The 26,197-nt window shown below is 38.7% G+C and overlaps 1 protein-coding gene across 1 annotated transcript; it reads left to right on the top strand.

Moving 5' to 3' along the window:
• The first annotated feature begins 891 nt into the window (after positions 1–891).
• On the top strand, positions 892–6,573 carry RPL6 (ribosomal protein L6). The gene is made up of 6 exons (XM_053701699.1): positions 892–1,073; positions 1,172–1,267; positions 1,586–1,729; positions 4,265–4,313; positions 4,441–4,625; positions 6,383–6,573. The coding sequence occupies exons 1-6, from the start codon at positions 912–914 to the stop codon at positions 6,533–6,535; spliced, it is 789 nt and encodes a 262-aa protein (XP_053557674.1). The 5' UTR covers positions 892–911; the 3' UTR covers positions 6,536–6,573.
• Positions 6,574–26,197: the final 19,624 nt, after the last annotated feature.

The raw sequence follows: 26,197 nt of genomic DNA on the forward strand, positions 1-26,197 counted from the left end.
CATGCAATTTTAAGCAACTTTCTAATTTACTATTCTTTGTTCTGTTACTATCTTTATTTGAAAAAGGCATCTATAAGCTTTTTTTTTTTTTTATTCAGCACTTTTTTATTGGTGGATGAATGTATCCACCAATCAGCAAGGACAACCCAGGTTGTTCACCAAAAATGGGCTGGCATCTAAACTTACATTCTTGCATTTCAAATAAAGATACCAAGAGAATGAAGTATATTTGACAATGGGAGTAAATTAGTAGTGTCCCTTTAAATGCCTTGACACTTTCTAAATTACTAGTGCGCTGACTTTTTTTTTCTTCTCACCCCCCCATGTTTTTTGTGACATGCAATGTGATGCAATATATATATATTCTGGGAAGGTATTTAAAGGGCCATAATACCCAAATGTTAAAACAATTGAAAGTGATACAGTATAGCTGTAAAAAGCTGACTAGAAAATATCACCTGAACATCTCTATGTAAAAAAGAAAGATATTTTACCTCAAAAGTTCTTCAGTAGCCACATCCCATTGTAAAGGATTTCTAAGCAGCATATCAGTATGTCTGTCCCGGGACAGCCGAAGGGATGAGCCTCATGTTATTTCCCTATTCATTGTAAGGAAGTTTACAATGAAATCTCATGAGATCACAGTAAGAGAGTTAGACCTCACTGCTGATTAGCTGCTGTTCATTTATTTTTTTTACCTGCAGCTGAGTATAACTTTACACAGAACTTACTCTGGTGAGCTGAGGTAAAATATCTTCCTTTTGTACATAGAGATGCTCAGGTGATATTTTCCTGTCAGCTTTTTACAGTTATACTGCATCAGTTTCAAGTGATTTAGCATATGAGTATTATGTCCCTTTTTAAGTTTGACTTCTGTTTTAGTAAATACTTACACTATTTGATTATTGCAGATGGCAGATGAGCCGCAGGTTGTGAAGAAGGCAAAGAAGGTCAAGAAGCACCATGCCAGTCGCAACCCAGTGCTGGCACGTGGAATTGGGAAATATTCCCGATCTGCCATGTATGCCAGGAAAGCTTTGTACAAGCGCAAGTACAAGGCCCCAACTACAAGGGTAAAGCTATATGTTTTTGTTTTTCTTATTAGGACATAATGATGCTTCAGTGTGTGTTACTTTGTTCTAATCACATTTTTTTCCCTCCTATTAACAAGATTGAAACAAAGAAAACAAAACCTCCAGCTACAGTGACCAAAACAGTTGGTGGTGATAAAAATGGTGGTACCCGTATAGTGAAGCTTCGCAAAATGGTAAATTTAGTATTCTTGTTTCCATTACTTTGTGATCTGCAAATGTACAATCAGTGTGCAGAAACACTTCTGTACCCCTTGTATTGGCTTAATGGTACAAACTATATTTAATGCTGTTGGACTGCATAAAAATAACTTGCCATTTGCTTTTTCTTTTGAATTGTAAGTCTTGAAGTTCTTAGCATTATACAGATGGTTAGTATTGTAATAAAATCCTACACTTCAGTTCAAAGAACCTTCCTATAACCAGCATCCTGTTATAAGATCAGCATAAAGAAATGGTAGTCAAAGGATTAATGCATTTTTTTTTTCTTTTAGCCCCGTTACTATCCCACAGAGGATGTACCTCGGAAACTGTTGAGCCATGGCAAGAAACCTTTCAGTAAGCACAAGCGGAACTTGCGTTCCTCTATCACACCTGGGACTGTGCTTATTCTTCTCAATGGACGTCACAGGGGGAAGGTAACATTTAAACTATGCTTATGTTTAAATCTTCTCTATTGCCAAATCTTTATGGGTAGTACAATTGTGTTCTGGGGTTTCTAAAATGTAGCATTTGAACGCTTGTAACTTGTGTACAAGCAATGTACCTGATTAGGCTTGGCAAGCTGGAGACTTCTAGGTTAGGTTTTGAAATGCCCAACAAAAACATTCTTTAAACGTGTCGCTTGTGGAGGCATCTTTCTCTCCACCAGTAAAACTGAGGTAGTTGTCCTTATCAGCCAGTGAGGATTAGGGGATGTACAAAACTATCATAGTATTACTATCATAGTATTGAACTTCTGTCACCTTTTTTTCATGCAACAATATTTAAGAGTTGTGTTTTTTTTTTTTTTTTTTTTTGAGTTCCTATTGGAACAATTATTTTGTTCTTGAACCATTTCTGCACCAGACTTATTAAATATTTTGTTTTATGAAAGTAGCTATTGCTATGTTGGATTTAGACGCGTTAAAGTGATGGTAAATCCTAGCATTTGTGAAACGCTAGATTTACCAATGGAAAAAATAAAGGACTTTCATGTTGAAAGTTCCTTTATTTGTCTGAAGCATTTGCCACTCTGAGGGGCTCAGTGTGGCAAATGCTTCATACAAAGGAACTTTCAGCATGCAAGTCCCCTTTATTTGTTCCACAAATGCTAGGATTTACCATAACTTTAAACACAGATTGTAAGCTGTGTGGCAATGTACCTTCATATATAAGAATTTTGCAATGAATAATGCAGCTCTATTTTGTCAAATGAGCATATATTTTCACTTTTTCCCTGTCCCCCAGAACAAAAAGCCTTGCTAACCAATCGCAAACTAATACAGATATAGCATGTGTGCAGTTAAAGGAATAGAAAAGGGAAGGCTAAGCCAGTCTCTTTTCTTAGACATTGTACACTATAGATTTTTCTTTGCATAAATGTTTTGTAGACAATCAATTTATATACCCCTTCTGGGGGAGTGTTTTTGTAACAATCTATAGTTTTGCTTATTTTTTTTAACTCCTTCCTGACAGGGCTTATTTGTCTACATTGGCACAAAGGTCTGATGTAAACTAATAAGTAAAAATTGAAATCACATGATTTTAATGATGGGATTGCCAATGACGCTAGGCACGCCCTCCAGCCAGCGATCCCATTTACCAAGTCTCTATGGCTTAAGGACAGCCAAGCGGCTAGGACGTTTGTGCTGTCCTAATGCTGCTATAGCCCAACGCTGTTAGGATGGCATGGAATGTCCTAATGGCGGGAAGGGGATAAATAACATTGTGCTGATTTTTCAGACACCTAACCAAGCACCAAAGTATCAGATGTAGACCCAGGTCTACAGATTCTTGCTGCTATGGTTTGTGTAATCTGTCTTTTTCATATGTGGGGAGGGGGGAGTGTCTGCTGTTTCTGCTCTCCCAGACCCTTTCACTGCGTGTCATAGCTTAAAGTGATGGTAAATCCTAGCATTTGAAACACTAGGATTTACCATTTTAACAAAGAAAAGGGGACTTTCATTCATGAAGTATAAAATACTTCATGCTGAAAGCTCCTTTATTTAATCCAAGAGATTGCCGCACTGAGCTGTTAAGGCAGCCCACTGACAGAACGCTGTTTGGCTGAGGTGGCGTTTCCACTTCTTAGCCAATAGCCGTGTGGGAAACCTGGATTGGCGCCTCAAACTGCAATCGCTTGGCACAAATAAAGGAGCTTTCAGCATGAAGTATGCTATACTTCATGAATGCAAGTCCCCTTTTATTTGTTCCAATGGTAAATCCTAGCTTTTCACAAACCCTAGGGTTTACCATCACTTTAATCTTATTAACAGTGCTAAACTGGGAGCTTTTATGTAAGGGTTTTTTTTGTTTTAGTTTTTTTAGGTTTTATACTGGATTATACATCCGTACCCCTGCATATTCTTCTTTATAGAAGTGTGACATGTCTATTACATAGTTATGTGAAAATTGTTTTCCCTTTTAATGTGATATGAAACCTAAAATTAATCTTCGATAATTAGTAATAAAAAATGTATTTAAATAGACATATTCCTTTTTAATATTTAGCCGCTAAATATGTATTTATAGTTATATACAGATTAGTTACATACACAAACACCTAAACTACCTTGTACGCTCAATGCTATTGCAAAGAATGTTCCCTATCATGACTGTTAATGATAAAATGATAATCCACCTTTATATAAAAAAAAAGTATGTAAGGTAGTAGGGGGGTATACAAAACAATAACCAAAACCTCCCTGGGAGAAAATGGAACAAGTACAATTTTCATATGAATTTTACAGTTGAAGAAAAATGTGTTTCAATACTAAAACCTTTATGCATTGTTGAAATGCAGAGTTTAATAGTTTGTTATAGCGATATCATTGCTAATTGATGTATTGCTTGCTCTTACTTGAATTGTCTCTGGCACTTCTCAAGATTACTAATATCAGGTGCTTCTTACGGTGGTAACCATTTTTAAGTTTTTTTTTTTTTGTTTTGTTTTTTTTTTTGTTTATCTACAGCGTGTTGTCTTCCTGAAACAGCTTCAAACTGGCCTTCTGCTTGTAACAGGTAATTGTTGGGGGGGTTTTTGACACGTCAAATATTTTATCCTTTGCCTAGATTTCTCCATTATACTGAATGGCAATTGTTTTTGCTTACATCCTTTTTTTTTTTTTTTTCTCTCTTCTCTTTTTAGGACCATTGGCTATCAATAGAGTTCCTTTGCGCAGAGCTCACCAGAAGTTTGTTATTGCCACTTCAGCCAAGGTTGACATCTCAAAGGTTAAGATTCCAAAGCACTTGACAGATTCTTACTTCAAGAAGAAGAGGCTGCGTAAGCCCAAGCATCAAGAGGGAGAAATATTTGACACTGAGAAAGAAGTAAGCAAATGCTTTATACAATTACAAAGGTTCAAAATATCAGTTTCCAACTAGTGACTCTGCACTTCTGTTTAACCTCTGCAAAGTGATTAAAGACAATGAATTACTACTTGGGATGAGCAGAGCACTGCTGGTTCTGAATAAACTGCCACTGATCCAATCAGCATCTCTTGTAGCATGATCCATCTGAGTAACTAGTGCTACTTATTCAATCAGTGCTGTGTAGATCCCAAGCTGCATTTCCACCGTGTTAAATCCTTTGAGGATGTTAAAAGCAGAGGTGCAGGGTTGCGAGTGATAAGAGCATTTAACAAATTAGAGCGTGTACATTCTTCTCACTGATGGCCTTTTAAGACTTCCATCGTATCTGAGGGTTTGTATGACTAGATGAATGTAATCCTCTGAATAAGGGTTTGAAAAATACTGTAGAATTGCATTCTAAAACGGCACCATAGCTAGCACTTTCAATTCCAAATAAGCAGAATTTTTTTAAAATTTTATTTTTCAAACACATTACATTTTGATTCCATTTTTCTGCCCCATCATGTGACTGCAATTGGCGAATCACAGGCTCATGCATCTTGCACATACTCGGTAGGAGCTGTTGCCTCAAAGTGTGTGGATAAAGACTGCCCCATTTGATGATGGAAGTAATTTTGAAATCTGTTTAAAATCAAAAATCTCATGAAATTTTGACTTTGGTGTCCCTTTTTAAAGGGACAGTCTAGTCAAAATGAAATGTTCATTATTTCAATAGGGCATGCAATTAACAACTTCAATTTACTTTTATCAAATTTGCTTTGCTGTCTTAGTATTCTTTGTGGAAAGCTAAACCTAGGTAGGCTCATATGGTAATTTCTAAGCCTTTGAAGGCAGCCTCTTTTTGACAGTTTTTTTTCACAGCTAGTTAATGTGTGCCATATAGATAACATTATGCTCATGCCTGGGGAGTTATTGAGAGGGCACTGATTGGCTAAAATGCAAGTCTGTCAATAGAACTGAAATAAGGGGGCAGTCTGCCGAGGTTTAGATGCAAGGTAATCAAAGGTAAAAAATGTTAATATAACAGTGTTGGTTATGCAAAACTGGGGACTGGGTATTAAAGGAATTCTCTTTTTAAACCTTTAAGTTCTGTTGTAAGACTGTCCCTTTAAGTTAATTTTTATACCTATCTGCTCTTAGAATGTTTTTGAAGTTGTAGAATTTTAAGTTCCATTACATAGTGCAATGTGTCCATCTTTATGCATCCTCTTCTTTAATTGGGGTCCATATGTGTAACTGATAATTGTCAACCTATAATCTACAGAGAAATACTTAGTTTAACCAATAAAAACTGGAATCCGCTTCCTGTATTTAAGCAGGGTCAATATACCCTTAATTGAAACCAAGTCTGAGTAGTGAGAAAACATCCATACGATTTCTTAGAAGTCAGAACTTGTGATTTGTCTAGACTAGTTAGTTTTGTGCTTAGAAATGTTTAAGAAATAATGTAGCTCTAATTTAAGTGTCCCTAGCACAACAAAATGATTTTGACTAAATCTGCAGTCAACACATTGTAGCTCCTGAACAATACACTGGGTGAGATGGTTGGTGCAGCAGATGTGTTTATTTGTCTCGGACTGTTCTGCTCAGGAGCTTAGTCTTCGCTATTTTGTTTAAGACACTTGTTGCATTTCACTATTGTCAAATATAGTTGATTTGGTTTCATCTGTACTATATTTCAAGATTGAGTATGAAAACACTTTTTCCTTTTACAGAAATATGCAGTCACACAGCAGCGCAAAGCAGATCAGAAATTTGTGGATTCACAGCTGCTACCCATTGTCAAAAAAGAGCCTCAACTGCAAGGATACCTACGCTCACAATTTTTCCTTTCTAATGGAATGTACCCTCACAAAATGGCATTCTAAAGTTTCAAAAAGTCTCATTAAAGATGAAAATATATATATTTTGGTGGTTGTCTGATTTCTTGAAATAGAAGTATAACCGCATTTGGCTTAAGGTAATAGCATCTGAAAAAAATACTATTACTAGATTTATGCTCCTATAAAAAAAAAATCCAACTTTTTTCAGAATGCGGAGTGTTTTTAACAAGAAACCTGAATTCCAACTATTTTGCACATAAAAATAAAAATGGTCCACAACTTAAAGGGATAGTCAAGTTAATGTTTCAAATAGGGCATGTAATTTTAAACAACTTTCCAATTTACTTTTATCATCAATTTTGATTTGTTCTTGTGGTATTCTTAGTTGAAGGCTCATGTGAATTCTAAGCACTTGAAGGCTGCCTCTTAACACATGCTGTTTTTTTGCTTTTCACAACAGGGGGGAGCTAGTTCATGTAAACCATATAGATAACGGGATCACGCCCGTGGATTGTGGCACACTACTAATTGGCTAAAAGGAAAGTCAATATTTAATAAATAAAATGTCAAGTGATCAGGGGGCTGTCAGAAGATGCTTAGATACAAGATAATCAGAGGTAAAAAGTATATAAATATAACAGTGTTCGTTATGCAAAACTGGGGGATGGGTAATAAAGGGATTATTTTTTAAAACTACAAAAATTCTGGGGGCGGAGATAAGACATGCTGAATGGTCGCAAGCTAGAGGAGCTCCGCCAAAAATTTGGACACTAACAGGGTTTATGGACATCTATCTCCTCGTACCTAGATTTGAAAACCCCTGCAATACATCAGACTTGGTGGGGCACAGAGAGCAAGTGTTTTGGTCATGCAAGTACCAGCTTTGGACCAGAGACATACGGCAAGGATCTGGGCCTACGGCAAAGATATTTAGTCTAGCTGCGTCACCGCCTACAGAAATGAGCTCCAAAGACACTGAGACTTTCTGTGATTAGAGCCCCAAAGATACTGAGACTAGCTTCAATATGAGACCCGGATGTCATAGTGTTGGAAATCGGATCACATACCCCTCAGGCAACCATTTTAATTAAAAGGGGAGAAACAGGCTTCTGACTGCTCTTATATATTCATAACGGTCTCTCCATGGAGCGGGCAACCTTCCTCTTGGCAGCACTAAGTGACCGGCTGGACATGCACCATACTGCACTTGTGGACACCCTGAGGAAAACTAGTGCTCCTTACAATATAGTTTTTCCTGAAAACATGCACGGCAGATACTTAGATAGTGGTGACCTCACCCTATATAGATTAGCTAACCAGCAGTGCCTACGCCATGGAGAACCTGAGCTTGCTGAGAGATTAGAGCGGAAAGTGCTGGAATTAACAGGAAGCCTGGATCCTGCTCAAGCAGTGGATCAGTGTTAATTTTGACGGCAAGTTTCAATTTAGTTTTAGTCTTTTGACTAAAATGCCATTTTAGTCATCTGAATTGTTTTAGTTTTAGTCGACTGAATCTCCAATACATTTTAGTCGACTAAATCTCCAGTAGATTTTAGTCAACTAAAATCTAAGGGGTTTAGTTAAAGTGTAATGCATTATTTAAGCATTTCTCTATCATTTGCAAACTGATTACATACTCCAGGAGTAAACATAACACCTGTTAATATTTATGGTATTAAGGTTTAAACATGCAATACAGACACAGATTTAGCCGTTGTGATATGTAACATCTTTATTAAACTTAAAATTAAATAAAACCAAGTTTCATAAACAAACAGAAGTGCAACTTTAAAATATATAAAAAAAAAAACTATTGGCTGTATTGAACATATTACCCTATATAAAAACTTTAACAGTTCTCTGTTAATAATTAAAACAAGTATCAAACTCAACACAACAAAAAGTTTCTGCAGCTAGCACAGGCACAGCATAACTTAAACCATTATTCGTGGGTTATGCTTATTTCTATAGGAAGAATCAATTGATCACAGTTTCAAAAACGTTTCAGCAATAATATTAGCACTGCTCTAGAACTTCCAAACTTATTATAAACTCCTGGAGTAAAGGTTTATTAACCTGTTTTCTTTTATGGTATTAAGGTTTGAACATGCAATACAGATTTAACTGTTGTGGTATATAACATGTCTATCTTAAAATTTAATAAAATGAAGTTTCGTAAATTTTACAAAAGAGCAGTAATTAGATATGGATTGATTATAACAACTTGCATAAAATGTTTTTGTCAGCAAATTTTGATTTAGTTTTAGTCATAGTCTTTTGACTAAAATGTCGTTTTAGTTGTATTTTAGTCATAATTTCTTTAGTTTTATAGTCCATTTTAGTTTAGTTTTAGTCGACAAAATTAACACTGCAGTGGATCTAGATTCAGATTTTGTGTTGGGACAGCGGACTGTTAGCCTTCTATCCGCCAAGGGGGAGACTTTTAGCGCATCCCTCAAGAGACCCCGGACATGCCTACTGCAACGACCTGAGGGTAGTTCTCCTTACGTTAGCGCAGCTAGATCACAGATGACTCTCGCCAAAATAACACCTATGAAACATCAGCTACCGCAACACTGGCTTCATCTATTCTGGCTTCCCTACGCTAAACAGCCAGATAGCTACTTGCCGTTCGAGCCTGCACACTCTCCTCTCACTTCTGTAACAGCCTATGACCTGAACTATACAAGAACTGGTATTGGGTAATCTGGGGAAGACATGGAAGCATTTACAGTGGGCTATTACTCGAAACGACTGACTGCTACACAGTGTATAGCCCCTAGTGTTCTAGTCCCAAAGTCTAGTATATAAGCTGATCTCCTTATTTTACCCCTCAATATGCTTTGTATCGTTCACTCAGTTCTATTTGGAGACTTGATTTGTTTCTGTTTAAACGTACTAGGTTTTTGCTTACTACTAATTAACATAAAGAGGTACCATTTTAGTATCCCAACATGATCATAACTGTCTGCACTAAGAATCTCAAAGGTTAGATATTAAGGTAGCTTACATAGAGCATATTTATGTACCTGTCACAGAGTTATATATTTATGGAATCTGGTTCTTAATGTACAAGATATGAAAGTTACTGGCTAGTGTGTATATCTTACTGAAGAAACCCCTATTACTGTTAAAGCCACCTACTTCAACACATCACATTATGCAGCCGGTCCTATTATATGCTCATAGATGTTTATACTACACTAATACTGCCACGAGTAGAGGCTTAGCAGGCTGAAGATTTTATAGACTATCCACTTTATTGCAACCTGGCACTAATATTATACACAGCTAAGGACTAGACTCCTACACTACCTAATACTATACTAGCTTTCAGTAACCTAACTTTCTACAAAGACTTCCTTATCAGCCCTGAAGCTGAGGTATGTTGATGCAATAGCTCCTATATAGCAATGCACAGGAGACTCGCTAACGTAGTATCCTATTTACTGGAGCCAGCTTTTGATCACCTTATATGAAGTTTTACTGAAGAATCACTATCACATACCCCTATAATCTGCTAGAATATGACTCCCTGGACAAGATACTGTAATGCTTGTTTATTTTGAAGTGCTCATATATCAAATACCACTTAACAATTATTTAGTGTAGCTTCCATTCTATAGGCCCATTATTTCAAGAGAGAGGAATCTTCAGCTGTACACCAGTAGGCTGCCTTCCCTCTTCACATCCCAAACAGATGCTCAGAGTACTTCTCAGATACCTCTTTTCCTTCTTTACACAGGTTCCGTCTCTTTTATCTATAATGGCTTCGCCCCCCCCCCCCCCCATAGTGGGTCCTATGCCCATTTTCTTTTAACCCAAGCGGCTGTTGCCCGCTGTAACCTTTCTCTTCTTTCTCAACATTTGTGTTAGTTATATCCCTTCATTGACATAGACCCCTTGGCCAACCAAAAAAGCTCCATATTGTTACCTGATAAACATCTCCCTCACCACAAGAGGATTTACTGATCTTTGACTATAGTTTTACCATGTCATCACTTCAGTTTGCAAAGTGTGGTCTGCTCAGACCAACTTATAAAATAGAGATATAACTATGTTAAATCATACCTACAAAATTCTTCATAAAACTAAAAAGACCCTTTATTTTTTTTCTAGAAATTCCACCTCTATTCCTCAGCACATATAGCATTGTGTATGTGTTAAATGTGAGATAATGATTATTACACCGCTGTTGAAGACGTATTGTTTCTTTTTTTATGTTTGTTGTTTCTACTCGCATATCCATGTGGAATTGCATTCTTGTATTTTCTTTTGTGTGTCTCAATAAAAAATATATATATAAAAAAAAAAACTACAAAAATTCTGGTGTTTACTGTCCCTTTAACAGACTTTCTTCACACCAAATAATACATATTGCAATAATTTAGAACAATTATAAACCACTGCTTAGTGCTTTATTACAATGAAACATAATTATACCCCTTTAACCATTTATGCTGCAATTACTTGATAACTTGAACTCAGTTTTGTGGCCCAAAGTGGCAACTATAAAAATGCACGCTTTTGTGGTTTAAAGTGAAAGAGGGCTGCCTGAGCAGCTAAGAACGGCAATTAAAACAAAGGAGATTTCTACATGAAGTATGTTAAACTTCACAAATTAAACTCCCCTTTATTTGTTTCGATAGTCAATCCTAGCGTTTCACAAACGCTAGGATTGACTTTCACTTTAAGGGGGGGACTCTTTACCAAGGTTGCTTAGTGGACTTGCTTTTGTAAAAACAAAAATAGATTAATAAAAAAAAAATACTTTTAAAATTGATTTTTTTTTTCTTTTCAAAAGAGCTTTGATAGGCAAAAAGCCTGTAATATTATATATAGAATAAGTGTAAACATGTTTAGTATTACAATATATTGGAGAAGTTCAAAGTTCATTGCCTTTTCCCCGTCCCCTAGCATAGAGGCTAAGGAGTGTAGTTGATGGTGTTGAGTCAAACTAGTTTGTAATGTCTCTTCATAGTTCTGAGTACTTGCTCCTTTTTTTTTTATTCTTTGTTTTTGCTTTAGTTATATTTTTGTTATAGTAAAATTAACTAAACTGATAAACAATTCAATTAAGTGTTATTAGTTAAACATTCAATGTAAAACGTAACTGTTTACTATATCATTTTGCGTTTTAGTGTTCAAATCAGTAGTCCATGAACAACAAACAGATTAACCAATGTATTAATAGGCTGTTTTTGTCCGATCCAAGGGGGTAATGGGATGGGGGTAGGAAGGATGAGGTTAGAGCGTTTGCCTGTTCTCTGAAGGGAGAGGGTTCTTTCTGCAAGGTGTGCTTATTAGTGTTTTTCATGAGTCCTGGTCCACAGCTGGAGCATTAGTTTGTGTGTTTCAATTTGTGAGGTCTGTAGGTAATGGTATCTTTCTAATTCAGTCATTGTCATTTTTGTTCTCCATTCTTCCACTGTTGGAATAATGGTCGTCTTCCAATGGACTGGAATTGAGGCTTTTTGCACATACCAGCATCAAAACTAAGGGATTTTTGGGGTTTAGTTTGAAACTTTGTGAAATGGAGTAGAAGTGTCTCAGGTGTTTTGGGTAAGTCAAATCCTAAGATTTTGCACGTCTGCCCATACTGCTGTCCAATAACCTAGTAACTGGCAGTCTCACCAAACATGAATAAGAGTGCCTTCAGAGCCGCATCCTCTTATGCATTTACCTGTGGTTATAGGGTCAATTTGTTTTAGCCTAGCTTGTGAGAGGTAACACATACTCAATAGTTTATAGTGATTCCTGTGAGTGAGTTGAGACTGATACACTTTTTCCTATCTTGAACATGCGTTAACATTCTTCTACAGTAAAGTAAGTACCTAGTTCCTTGTGCCACTGGGTTGTGTATGTTGGGAGAGCATCCTCTGCTGGTGTGAGAAGTATATATCTATATATGTGTGTGTAGATAGAGAGCACTCTCACTTTCAAAATCCTGATGCCAGGGTGCCAGCAGGTAAATATACACGATGGAGGAAGGCACTCACTGGTCTTTTCATTAAAAAAAACTTTATTTAGCGTGACGTTTCAGGGACACACTCCCCTTCCTCAGACAAAAAATAAACTGAAAGTAACTGAACATATAAAGCCAAACAAACCCCTCCCAGTGAAAATTGCGCCAAAACAGTTACCATAGTGATCCTCAATAACATTCTAATCATGTGACCTGCGTCAATCATGCAAATGGTAGCAACTACTGTTGTTACAGAAAGTGTAAATTACCCACATTCAAACATATTCAAAAATCAATTGAGCAAAGCATTAGAGCACATGTGGATAAGCATATTAGTGAAACCATATGAAGTAAAAACATAAAAAAGACAGTCAGATATAGTGATAATGTATCATACTGTGGTGTTAGAGATATAAGGAGAATAGAGCACAAATTCTCCTACTCACATAATATGTGAAATAAATAGCTGTGTGTCCCCTAACACATGTGTTATATCTGTGTAAAAGTGTAATAGTGACTATACAGTAATGTGCACAATAGAAATATATGTATATTGTCAGCCACCTGGATAACATGAATATAGATTCTAATTAGACAAACTGGTCTCAAGAATATCTCTATCAAGTTATATGGGCAGAGTTACATGACCATTCCTAAATGTCACTTCTAACATTATAAGACATTACTACTATTAATGCATAATATGAGCAGAGTATTTATAATTGCCACTTATATCAAAGTAAGACAATATCAAAATAAAACAATGAGGCTACTGGTACAACCTGGGGCTCCTACACCAACCAAAGTAATGTTAGACTCAGTGTGGCGCAATAATAATTCACTCTCTTACTTGCTTAAAGTTGATCACACACAGCAAGCCATTTTAACATGCCATTTTAACAATGCGATCATATTGCCTAACTCACATACCTGGGCTAGCAGCGTGGCCGCCAGACAAACATCTGAGACGCACACACCCGACTCTGTGTGATGACGTCATGTGGCTACACGCTGTGTTAAGTACCCGGTTGTCATAGTTACACTGCACACTATTGGACTAAATTCGAAAAAGGAGCTGTCGTATCTACCGGTACAATTGTAGATCTCAACCCAGTATAGCCCCTTATGTTCCCCTTAGACGATGGGCTACTGTATGTGAAATGAGAATCATGGAGTGGGTACTATATTGAGTCAAAGTGACTCAAAGCGGCATATGCTGATAATGCAGTTGTTTGTTTGATATGGTACATAGTAAATACATAGATAGAGCCACTGAATTCACAATCCTAATAGCCTCACAGAGAACACCAGAGTATGCTCAAAAACAGTCAAAAACAAATTTACAAATAAAATAAATATAGAATAAAAAATAAATATAGAATAAAAAATAACTATAGAATAAAAAATAATAAATATAAATCAAATAAAAATAATATAAATAAAAATACATATATAAGAATAAAAATAGAAATAAAAATAATAATAATAAAAATAAAAATAATAAAAAAATAAAATAAATATAAATAAAAATTAAAAATAAAAATACATATAAATAAAAATTAAAAATATAGAAATAAATATAAATAAAAAAAAAGAAAAGAAACAACACAAGCAAAAAAAGAGAAAAAGAGAACTAAAACCACCCCCTCATAGTGAAGGAACAGAAAAGAAACAAAAGAGAAAAAGAAAAGAGAAAGGTTAGACAAAGAACAAAGACAAGCCCCATGGTGAAAAGAGAACAAAAGAAGAAAGAAGCAGAAAAAAGAAAGAGGTTTTTTATTCTATATTTATTTTATTTTATTTGTACATTTGTTTTTGACTGTTTTTGAGCATACTCTGGTGTTCTCTGTGAGGCTATTAGGATTGTGAATTCAGTGGCTCTACAGGGAGTGCAGAATTATTAGGCAAGTTGTATTTTTGAGGATTAATTTTATTATTGAACAACAACCATGTTCTCAATGAACCCAAAAAACTCATTAATATCAAAGCTGAATAGTTTTGAAAGTAGTTTTTAGTTTGTTTTTAGTTATAGCTATTTTAGGGGGATATCTGTGTGTGCAGGTGACTATTACTGTGCATAATTATTAGGCAACTTAACAAAAAACAAATATATACCCATTTCAATTATTTATTTTTACCAGTGAAACCAATATAACATCTCAACATTCACAAATATACATTTCTGACATTCAAAAACAAAACAAAAACAAATCAGTGACCAATATAGCCACCTTTCTTTGCAAGGACACTCAAAAGCCTGCCATCCATGGATTCTGTCAGTGTTTTGATCTGTTCACCATCAACATTGCGTGCAGCAGCAATCACAGCCTCCCAGACACTGTTCAGAGAGGTGTACTGTTTTCCCTCCTTGTAAATCTCACATTTGATGATGGACCACAGGTTCTCAATGGGGTTCAGATCAGGTGAACAAGGAGGCCATGTCATTAGATTTTCTTCTTTTATACCCTGTCTTGCCAGCCACGCTGTGGAGTACTTGGACGCGTGTGATGGAGCATTGTCCTGCATGAAAATCATGTTTTTCTTGAAGGATGCAGACTTCTTCCTGTACCACTGCTTGAAGAAGGTGTCTTCCAGAAACTGGCAGTAGGACTGGGAGTTGAGCTTGACTCCATCCTCAACCCGAAAAGGCCCCACAAGCTCATCTTTGATGATACCAGCCCAAACCAGTACTCCACCTCCACCTTGCTGGCGTCTGAGTCGGACTGGAGCTCTCTGCCCTTTACCAATCCAGCCACGGGCCCATCCATCTGGCCCATCAAGACTCACTCTCATTTCATCAGTCCATAAAACCTTAGAAAAATCAGTCTTGAGATATTTCTTGGCCCAGTCTTGACGTTTCAGCCTGTGTGTCTTGTTCAGTGGTGGTCGTCTTTCAGCCTTTCTTACCTTGGCCATGTCTCTGAGTATTGCACACCTTGTGCTTTTGGGCACTCCAGTAATGTTGCAGCTCTGAAATATGGCCAAACACTAGACCACACCCCTTCTCATTACAGAGATGCACATCACCTAATATGCTTAATTGATAGTAGGCTTTCGAGCCTATACAGCTTGGAGTAAGACAACATGCATAAAGAGGATGATGTGGTCAAAATACTCATTTGCCTAATAATTCTGCACTCCCTGTATCTATGTATTTACTATGTACCATATCAAACAAACAGCTGCATTATCAGCATATGCCGCTTTGAGTCACTTTGACTCAATATAGTACCCACTCCATGATTCTCATTTCACATACAGTAGCCCATCGTCTAAGGGGAACATAAGGGGCTATACTGGGTTGAGATCTACAATTGTACCGGTAGATACGGCAGCTCCTTTTTCGAATTTAGTCCAATAGTGTGTAGTGTAACTATGACAACCGGGTACTTAACACAGCGTGTAGCCGTATGACGTCATCACACAGAGTCGGGTGTGTGCGTCTCAGATGTTTGTCTGGCGGCCACGCTGCTAGCCCAGGTATGTGAGTTAGGCAATATGATCGCATTGTTAAAATGGCATGTTAAAATGGCTTGCTGTGTGTGATCAACTTTAAGCAAGTAAGAGAGTGAATTATTATTGCGCCACACTGAGTCTAACATTACTTTGGTTGGTGTAGGAGCCCCAGGTTGTACCAGTAGCCTCATTGTTTTATTTTGATATTGTCTTACTTTGATATAAATGGCAATTATAAATACTCTGCTCATATTATGCATTAATAGTAGTAATGTCTTATAATGTTAGAAGTGACATTTAGGAATGGTCATGTAACTCTGCCCATATGACTTGATAGAGATATTCTTGAGACCAGTTTGTCTAATTAGAATCTATATTCATGTTATCCGGGGGGCTGACAATATACATATATTTCTATTGTGCACATTACTGTATAGTCACTATTACACTTTTACACAGATATAACACATGTGTTAGGGGACACACAGCTATTTATTTCACATATTATGTGAGTAGGAGAATGTGTGCTCTATTCTCCTTATATCTCTAACAACACATTATCACTATATCTGACTGTATTTTTTATGTTTTTACTTTATATGGTTTCACTAATATGCTTATCCACATGTGCTCTCTAATGCTTTGCTCAATTGATTTTTGAATATGTTTGAATGTGGGTAATTTACACTTTCTGTAACAACAGTAGTTGTTACCATTTGCATGATTGACGCAGGTCACATGATTAGAATGTTATTGAGGATCACTATGGTAACCGTTTTGGCGCAATTTTCACTGGGAGGGGTTTGTTTGGCTTTATATGTTCAGTCACTTTCAGTTTATTTTTTGTCTGAGGAAGGGGAGTGTGTCCCCGAAACGTCACGCTAAATAGAGTTTTTTTTTATGAAAAGACCAGTGAGTGCCTTCCTCCATCGTGTATATATATATATATATATATATATATATATATATTTTTTTTTTTTTTTTTTATTTATATATTATTGAGATTAGGTGTCTGGGCATGTGGGTCATGGTTCAGTGATTTTTCAAATGTGGTTATGTCTCTGGCAAAATGCTTGTTATGTTTGTGGGCTCCGAGGTAATGTCTGAGTTGTGTGTAGGGAAACCAGGGTGTGGCTAGTGCAGGGTGGTCCTCTTGTAAATCTTGTGGTGGTTTGTCTTCCTGTGTCTAGTAATTTGTTAACATAATTCAGTGGGAAGAATGGAAGTCCTGCGTCTAGTAAGCTGCTAACACAATTCAATGGGAAGAGGGGAGGTATGTATGTTGGATTGATGCATAAAGGAATTTCATGGTTTCCATATAGTGGAGTCAATGGTGAATGTGGTGTGGATATGAGAGCTTGTATGTGTGTTTGCCCCATTCAGAAAATAGTGTTTCCAGAAGTGGGAAGTCAGGAGAGTTGGCAGGTCCTTTTTTTTTTTTTTTTTTTTTTATCAGTTTATTATAATGTAGCTGTATCTTTTGGTTTTGAGGACTGTAGCATCGATTTGTTTCCAAGCTTTAGAGGTTTCTTTGTAACACCATTCGACTGCTCTTTGGAGCAGTATGGCTCGTCTAATTGGAGTTTAGGAATTCCCAGTCATCCTCTCTCCTGGAGGAGAGAGTGTGCCTAATACTTGGTTTAATGCCATTCCATATATAGGCTTCTACTAGGCGCTGAAGGGAAGGTAGATATGGGTGCAGTTTGAAATAAATATATGGGCAGAATGTTCATTTTAATGACTCAAACCCTACCCAGCCATGATATCTTTTGTTTTTTTCAGCTAGATCCTTGGTGATCTCTTTTGAGGCAAATTTAATTTTCTTCAAAGATGTCTGAGTGAGAAGCTGAGATTAATCCCCAGATATCTCATATTACTGTGTTTAATGGCAAATGGGGAATTCCCTTCTAATCAGCTTTTTGTTGTTTGGGTCAAAGATATCCCTAGTACTGATTTTGTAAGGTTAAGAAGGAAGTTTGATACCCCCCCCCAAGTTTCTCCAGTTCTTTACATTGCTATTTTATTTTCTGTCTCCTGTCCAGATTCCCTTTATTGATTTGTTTTCTTATGTTGCTGGCTAATATTTCGATTGTTATAGCAAATAAAATTGGGGACAAGGGGCATCCCTGTCTAGTCCCGTTGGAGATATACAAAGTGTCGGATAATATATTTACTTTAATTTGTCTGCTTCTCATGTCACTCTCTCTCTCTTGCTCATACTAGCTGCTGGCGACATCTCCCCTAATCCTGGTCCCTCACAACCTCCTAGCCTTTCACATCCTTGTGTGCCTTTCAATACAGGGAGTGCAGAATTATTAGGCAAGTTGTATTTTTGAGGATTAATTTTATTATTGAACAACAACCATGTTCTCAATGAACCCAAAAAACTAATTAATATCAAAGCTGAATATTTTTGGAAGTAGTTTTTAGTTTGTTTTTAGTTTTAGCTATTTTAGGGGGATATATGTGTGTGCAGGTGACTATTACTGTGCATAATTATTAGGCAACTTAACAAAAAACAAATATATACCCATTTCAATTATTTATTTTTACCAGTGAAACCAATATAACATCTCAAAATTCACAAATATACATTTCTGACATTCAAAAACAAAACAAAAACAAATCAGTGACCAATATAGCCACCTTTCTTTGCAAGGACACTCAAAAGCCTGCCATCCATGGATTCTGTCAGTGTTTTGATCTGTTCACCATCAACATTGCGTGCAGCAGCAACCACAGCCTCCCAGACACTGTTCAGAGAGGTGTACTGTTTTCCCTCCTTGTAAATCTCACATTTGATGATGGACCACAGGTTCTCAATGGGGTTCAGATCAGGTGAACAAGGAGGCCATGTCATTAGATTTTCTTCTTTTATACCCTTTCTTGCCAGCCACGCTGTGGAGTACTTGGACGCGTGTGATGGAGCATTGTCCTGCATGAAAATCATGTTTTTTCTTGAAGGATGCAGACTTCTTCCTGTACCACTGCTTGAAGAAGGTGTCTTCCAGAAACTGGCAGTAGGACTGGGAGTTGAGCTTGACTCCATCCTCAACCCGAAAAGGCCCCACAAGCTCATCTTTGATGATACCAGCCCAAACCAGTACTCCACCTCCACCTTGCTGGCGTCTGAGTCGGACTGGAGCTCTCTGCCCTTTACCAATCCAGCCACGGGCCCATCCATCTGGCCCATCAAGACTCACTCTCATTTCATCAGTCCATAAAACCTTAGAAAAATCAGTCTTGAGATATTTCTTGGCCCAGTCTTGACGTTTCAGCCTGTGTGTCTTGTTCAGTGGTGGTCGTCTTTCAGCCTTTCTTACCTTGGCCATGTCTCTGAGTATTGCACACCTTGTGCTTTTGGGCACTCCAGTGATGTTGCAGCTCTGAAATATGGCCAAACTGGTGGCAAGTGGCATCTTGGCAGCTGCACGCTTGACTTTTCTCAGTTCATGGACAGTTATTTTGCGCCTTGGTTTTTCCACACGCTTCTTGCGACCCTGTTGACTGTTTTGAATGAAACGCTTGATTGTTCGATGATCACGCTTCAGAAGCTTTGCAATTTTAAGAGCGCTGCATCCCTCTGCAAGATATCTCACTATTTTTTACTTTTCTGAGCCTGTCAAGTCCTTCTTTTGACCCATTTTGCCAAAGGAAAGGAAGTTGCCTAATAATTATGCACACCTGATATAGGGTGTTGATGTCATTAGACCACACCCCTTCTCATTACAGAGATGCACATCACCTAATATGCTTAATTGGTAGTAGGCTTTCGAGCCTATACAGCTTGGAGTAAGACAACATGCATAAAGAGTATGATGTGGTCAAAATACTCATTTGCCTAATAATTCTGCACTCCCTGTAGACTTCATAAACTAAACTCTGGTAACCTTAATCACATTCCTCTTACATCTAAAAACCCATCCCCCTTCACTTGTGCACTTTGGAACTCTCGCGCTGTTTGCAACAAGCTCACTTCTATCCATGATCTCTTTATCTCCCACTCTCTTAACCTTCTGGCTCTTACAGAAACCTGGTTCTCTGCTTCAGACACAGCATCCACTGTTGCACTGTCACATGGGGATCTCCATTTCAGCCACACTCCTAGGTCTGGCAATAGACAAGGAGGTGGTGTCAGTATTTTACTTTCCTCTCGTTGCACCTTCCAACACATACAGCCCTTCTCTTCACTCACATTTTCTTCATTTGAAGCACACATGATTCGGTTATTCTCCTCCCTCTCTATACGTGTTGCATTCATATACCGCTCCCCAACTCAATTTTTAGATCACTTTGCTGCCTGACTTCCTCATTTCCTTTCCTCAGACACCCCTGCCCTCATTCTTGGCGACTTTAACATCCCTCTTGACAATCCCACTGTCTCCTCTGCAAAACAACTTCTTCAACTGACTTCCTCTTTCGCCCTGTCACAATTGACTGACTCTCCCACTCACAAAGATGGTCATTCACTTGATCTGACTTTCACCTATCGATGCACTCTTTCAAATTTAACAAACTCCCCTTTTTCTCTATCTGACCATCATCTCCTAACTTGCAACATCACTTCCCTACCTACAACTCCCCCTCCCTCTACCCCTCACACCAAACTTCACAGAAGCACTAAGTCACTAGATCTGCATCAGCTCGCTAGCTCTCTCAAACCTCTCATCCATCAACTCTTTTTCCTGCCCTGACTAATCTATCTGCCAGTATAATTCCACCCTTACATCGGTCATTGACACTCTGGCCCCTCCAACCGTAGCTCAGAAACCACACTCTCATCCTCAGCCCTGGCATACTCCTCTGACACGATACCTACGCAGATGCTCCCGTATTGCTGAGCGACATTGGAGGAAATCTCGGAGTTCAACTGACTTTCTTCACTACAAGTTCATCCTGAACTCCTACTATTCTGCCCTTAATCTTTATAAGCAACAATATTTTTCTAATCTCATCTCTACTCTTTCCTCTAACCCTAAACGTCTGTTCAACACACTTCTCCGCCCACCCCCACCTCCTAACACAACCTCTCAGCTCAAGATTTTGCCAGCCACTTCAACAAGAAAATTGATTCCATCAGAAGTGAAATCAGCTCTCAACATACTTCCAATCTCCCACCCCCTCAAAAGCTCACCCAAAACCCAAATATCCAAAAATGCAGCTCTTTTGGCCCTGTTAATGAGGATGAAGCTTCTGCCCTTATACTGTCCTCCCACCTCACTACCTGTCCCCTCGACCCCATCCCCTCACAGCTACTCCCCTCCCTCTCTTCTACCCTCACCCCCATACTCACACACATTTTCAACCTCTCTCTCAGCACTGGTATATTTCCCTCATCTCTAAAACATGCAGTGGTCACACCTATCCTCAAAAAATCTTCCCTCGATCCAACCTCCCCTTCCAATTACCGCCCTACTCCCTCTTGCCTCAAAGCTCCTCGAAAAGCTAGTTTATGCACTTCTATCCCATTTCCTTTCACTAAACTCTCTTCTTGACCCACTGCAATCTAGATTTCATTCCAAGCACTCTACAGAGACAGCAATTATCAAGGTTACCAATGACCTACTTACAGCAAAGGCCACTTCTCTCTGCTTATCCTCCTTGACCTGTCTGCAGCCTTTGACACTGTTGACCATCCTCTTCTGCTCCAAACCCTCCAATCCTTCGACATCTGTGACACAGCTCTCTCGTGGTTCTCTTCCTATCTGACTAACCATACATTTAGTGTAGCCTTCTCCAGAGCATCCTCTGCCCCGTTACCACTTTCTGTTGGGGTACCTCAAAGCTCTGTCCTTGGTCCCCTTCTCTTCAATCTACACATCGTCACTAGGTTCCTTAATAAAGTCCCATCGGTTTCAATACCATTTGTATGCCGATGACACCCAAATCTACCTCTCTGCACCAGACCTACCTTCTTTCTTACTAACCCGTGTCACTAACTGTCTCTCACATCTCATCTTGGATGTCCTCTCACTACCTTAATCTAAATCTCTCCTAAACTGAACTCCTTATTTTTCCCCCTTCTTCCAATGTCTTCACCCCCAAAATTTCTATAACTTTTGATAACTCCATCATTACCCCTACCCCGCACGCCCGATGTCTTGGGGTCACACTTGACTCAGATCTTTCCTTCATTCCTCACATTCAGTCCTTGGCTAAAGCCTGCCGCTTCCACCTTAAAAACATCGCTAAAATTAGACATTTCCTTACACAAGATACAACCAAGATTTTAATCCACTCTCTCATCCTTTCCCGCCTCTCTGGTCTACCTAGCTGCCGCATAGCTCCTTTACAATCCATTATGAATGCCTCTGCCAGGCTCATCTTCCTTACTCGTCACTCTTCATCTGCTGCACCTCTCTGCCAATCCCTTCACTGGCTTCCTCTTGCCTCTAGGATTAAACATAAAATCCTCACCCTGACATATAAAGCTCTCAACTGCTCCCCCCTACATCTCAGAATTTGTCTCTAGATACTCTCCCTCCCGTCCCCTTCGATCAGCTCAGGATCTCCTCCTTTCCTCCTCTCTTGTTACTTCCTCACATTCCCGTTTACAGGACTTCTCCAGACTAGCTTTGATAAAGGCAGTTTACTCTGCCGAAACGCGTAGAATTTGCTTCTGGTGAGACTCTCTCACACTTCATTATCACATATTGCACTGTACAGGTTCATCTCTATTTCTATAATTTATTTAGAGTTAGGCATATGAGTAATTCCTGTGTGCATAACCTACACGCTAGCTATAGCAACGAATCTTCCTCCTTACCAGCATACAGCGGCACTTTTAACAGGTTCATCTCTATCTCTCAAACCTACTCTGAGCTAGACACATGAATAATTCCTGTGTGCCTGCACCTTGCACTTTGTTCTAACTATCATCTACTGCAAGAATTCCTGCATTAACTACTCTACAAGGGATTAAAAACCCTGTCAGGAGGCGGGGGGCGGAGCATGGCCGCATAACACGCTAGCTCCTAGGCCCCACTTACCAGGCAGCATAAAAAAAGCTACTTGGCGAATACTGAAGGAGCCCTGTGGCTATCTGACAATCCCCAGCACACACGGAGGGGGAACTGATAGGGAGATATAGCAGCCGGATTAGTGCACAACTAACATAAGGCACAGAACACGGCACCCACGTGGCGCTCCGCAACAACTATGGAGACACAGTGTTACAGGGAGACCCAGCAGACCGGCCGCACAACAAGAGGTAAGAGGAGACCTCACAGTAAATAACCGGGAGGCGGAGAAACAAAAGCGGAGGCTAGGCAGCTAGTGAGACAGCCGCATCTACATTTTATAACACCCCCTTGCCTGGCACATGGCGCGGCCATATTCAGATACAGCAGGCCAAATAGATATAGTGATCCGCCGGAGTAGGGCACATACAGGCTGTGATCTCACGCTGGGAGGATCATTACAAAGTGTGCTGTGGTAGTCTGTGGTGGTAGGGAAGAGCTGTAAAAGTCAGGGAGCGGTGTATGTCACAGAAGAGTGCACAGTCAAACTACACATTCCTGATATTAAAGGGACAGTCTACACCAGTATTTTTATTGTTTTAAAAGATAGATACTCACTTTATTACCCATTCCCCATTTTTGTATAACCAACACAGTTATGATAATATACTTTTAACCTCTGTGATTACCTTGTATCTAAGCCTCTGCAAACTGCCCCTTTTTTCAGTTCTTTTGACAGACTTGCAGTCTAGCCAATCAGTGCCTGCTCCCAGATAACTTCACGTGCACGAGCACAGTGTTATCTATATGAAATACGTGAACTAACACCCTCTAGTGGTGAAAAACTGTTAAAATGCAATCTGAAAAGAGGTGGGCTTCAAGGTCTAAGAAATTAGCATATGAACCTCCTAGGTGAAGCTTTCAACTAAGAATACCAAGAGAACAAAGCAAAATTGGTGATAAAAGTAAATTGGAAAATTGTTTAAAATTACATGCTCTATCCGAATCATGAAAGTTTATTTTGGCCTAGACTGTCCCTTTAAAATTAGTACCGGGCACAGTTAGAGGTCTCATAGGAGCAGGCAGAAGTCTGCATATAAGGACATTATTTGGAGGGCACCACCAGTAAAATACCTGCAAGGAAAACCCCAACAGAGACCTAACAAGTACTTTTGTAACCATAGCACACAGCTGTGCAAACGCCTGTAACAGCACTTTTACAATACTCTAGAGCACAAGGGTAACAGTACCATAAAAACATTAAACTGCTTATTCTACTCGAGTGGTGGTACACATCCAGCATTCAGGCTCCCAGCTACAACTTTATCTGTGTGTTTATGACAGACACCTGCATACCGCAGCTTAATATTTCTATACACCTCATTGTCAGTGGTCATGCCCGGTCGCAAATTGAACAAATCAGTCAAGTCCAAACCAATACATCAATACCTAAAAGCTCAAGAAACAGCAGCTACTAACATAGAAATGGAAGCAACAATAACACAAGAAACTATAATGCCACAACAGAATCAGAAACCAACAACCTACTAACCAAGGAAGATCTCAAAACCTTATGTACAAAAGAAGACATAAAGGAAATTGTGGGAGAAGTCAAGGGATGGTATGGTGAGCTTAAAAAAGACTTGTCTAGAGTAACCAACAGGGTTTCCATGTTAGAGGAAAATCACAACTCCACTGATAAAGACAAACAAGATATTTCAAGATTAGCCTATGAGCAGGAGGAAACTATTCATCACCTACTAGAAAGAGTTGAAGACCTTGATAATAGAGGTAGGCGTAACAATCTACGTATAAGGGGGGTTCCTGAAACAGTACATCAGAACGCAATAGAGGGTTGTCTTCAAGATATGTTTAGAACCCTTAAAGGCACAAGTTACTCCCCTGATATCTGCATAGAGAGGGCGCATAGAGCTTTGCGGGCAAAACCTCCTCCTAAAGCCCCGCCAAGGGACATAATCTTAAAATTACTTAACCACAAGGACCGAGAAGAGATCTTACGCCACGCCAGATTGAAACAGAAATTCACCCATGCAGGGAACCACATACAAATTTTTGCGGATCTTTGTCCGACAACTCTGCAAAAAAGAAGGGAACTCCACTTTATTACATCCACCCTAAGAGAGCAGAAAATCCCTTATAGATGGGGTTTCCCTGTTTGCATCATCGCCACAAAGGACAACAATACAGCTATTTACAAATCTCTGGATGATCTTCCTCGCTTTAATAAGACTTTACAGCTAAATATCAAACACCCAGAAGAGGATGGTCAATATCTGGGAGGAAAAGCACATCTGGCCGGGCCTGGCGCTGCAGCGTCACAAAGGATGCGTACACCGCAACATTCCCCAGCAGGGGGGCACTCAACAAGTGCAGCTGAATCTGGATCCTGAACTAACTTTAAATGGGACTACCTACTTGAAGTGGCCATAGTAGCTTATGGTTGTATATTTATCTTAGTACTGTATTTGTTCTTGTTATATTTGAATTACAAATTGTTGAATAAGTTGTTTACAGTAGCAGTTTGAGATACTATTGTTATTTCCAATTACAAAAAGAAATTGTGCATTGCGGGTTGTTTTGTGGAATACACTAATAAAGGAGGCACAGTATTGTACACAGATTTCACACCAAGTCACTGGGACAGACAAGTTACATCGGAGTATCAGGGCACACTTAGAGCTCAATACCTTAGTACAGGTCACGTCCTGCATATAATTCAGCTACACCTAGAAATTCCTTGATCTGTAAAAATTTCAAATATGCACTCTGTTACAATCACAACAGTGAATGTAAATGGTCTAAATAGCCCCGAAAAGAGATCTATGGTTTTTAGGGATCTATATAAGAACACAGGGGATTTACTGCTTATACAGGAGACACATTTTAAGAGAGGTAGAGAGCCAAGAGTATTATCACACAAATATAGAAACACGTACCTGGCCTTGGGTAAAACAAAAAAAGGGGGCGTGAGTATACTGTTTAAGAATTCAATGCAATTTCAACCCACATATATAGAGAAAGATAAAAATGGCAGATATATAATTTTAGTGGGCCTTCTATTTAACAGACCAATTACTATAGCAAATGTTTACCTCCCAAACAAAGACCAACACCATATATTCAAAACAGTATTCCACTCATTGCTGGTACACGCCAAAGGGGTTCTGTTCATGGGGGGGACTTTAACCTCCTGATGGACCCACAGGTAGATACTACTAGATCTACTGGTTCCACTAGCACACCTAAAAGAGTAATTAAAGCTGTCAAGGGCCACTTGAACCAACTAAAGATACATGACGTATGGAG

This window comes from Bombina bombina, chromosome 2 (genome assembly GCF_027579735.1).
Source record: "Bombina bombina isolate aBomBom1 chromosome 2, aBomBom1.pri, whole genome shotgun sequence".
Taxonomy (NCBI): Eukaryota; Metazoa; Chordata; class Amphibia; order Anura; family Bombinatoridae; genus Bombina; species Bombina bombina.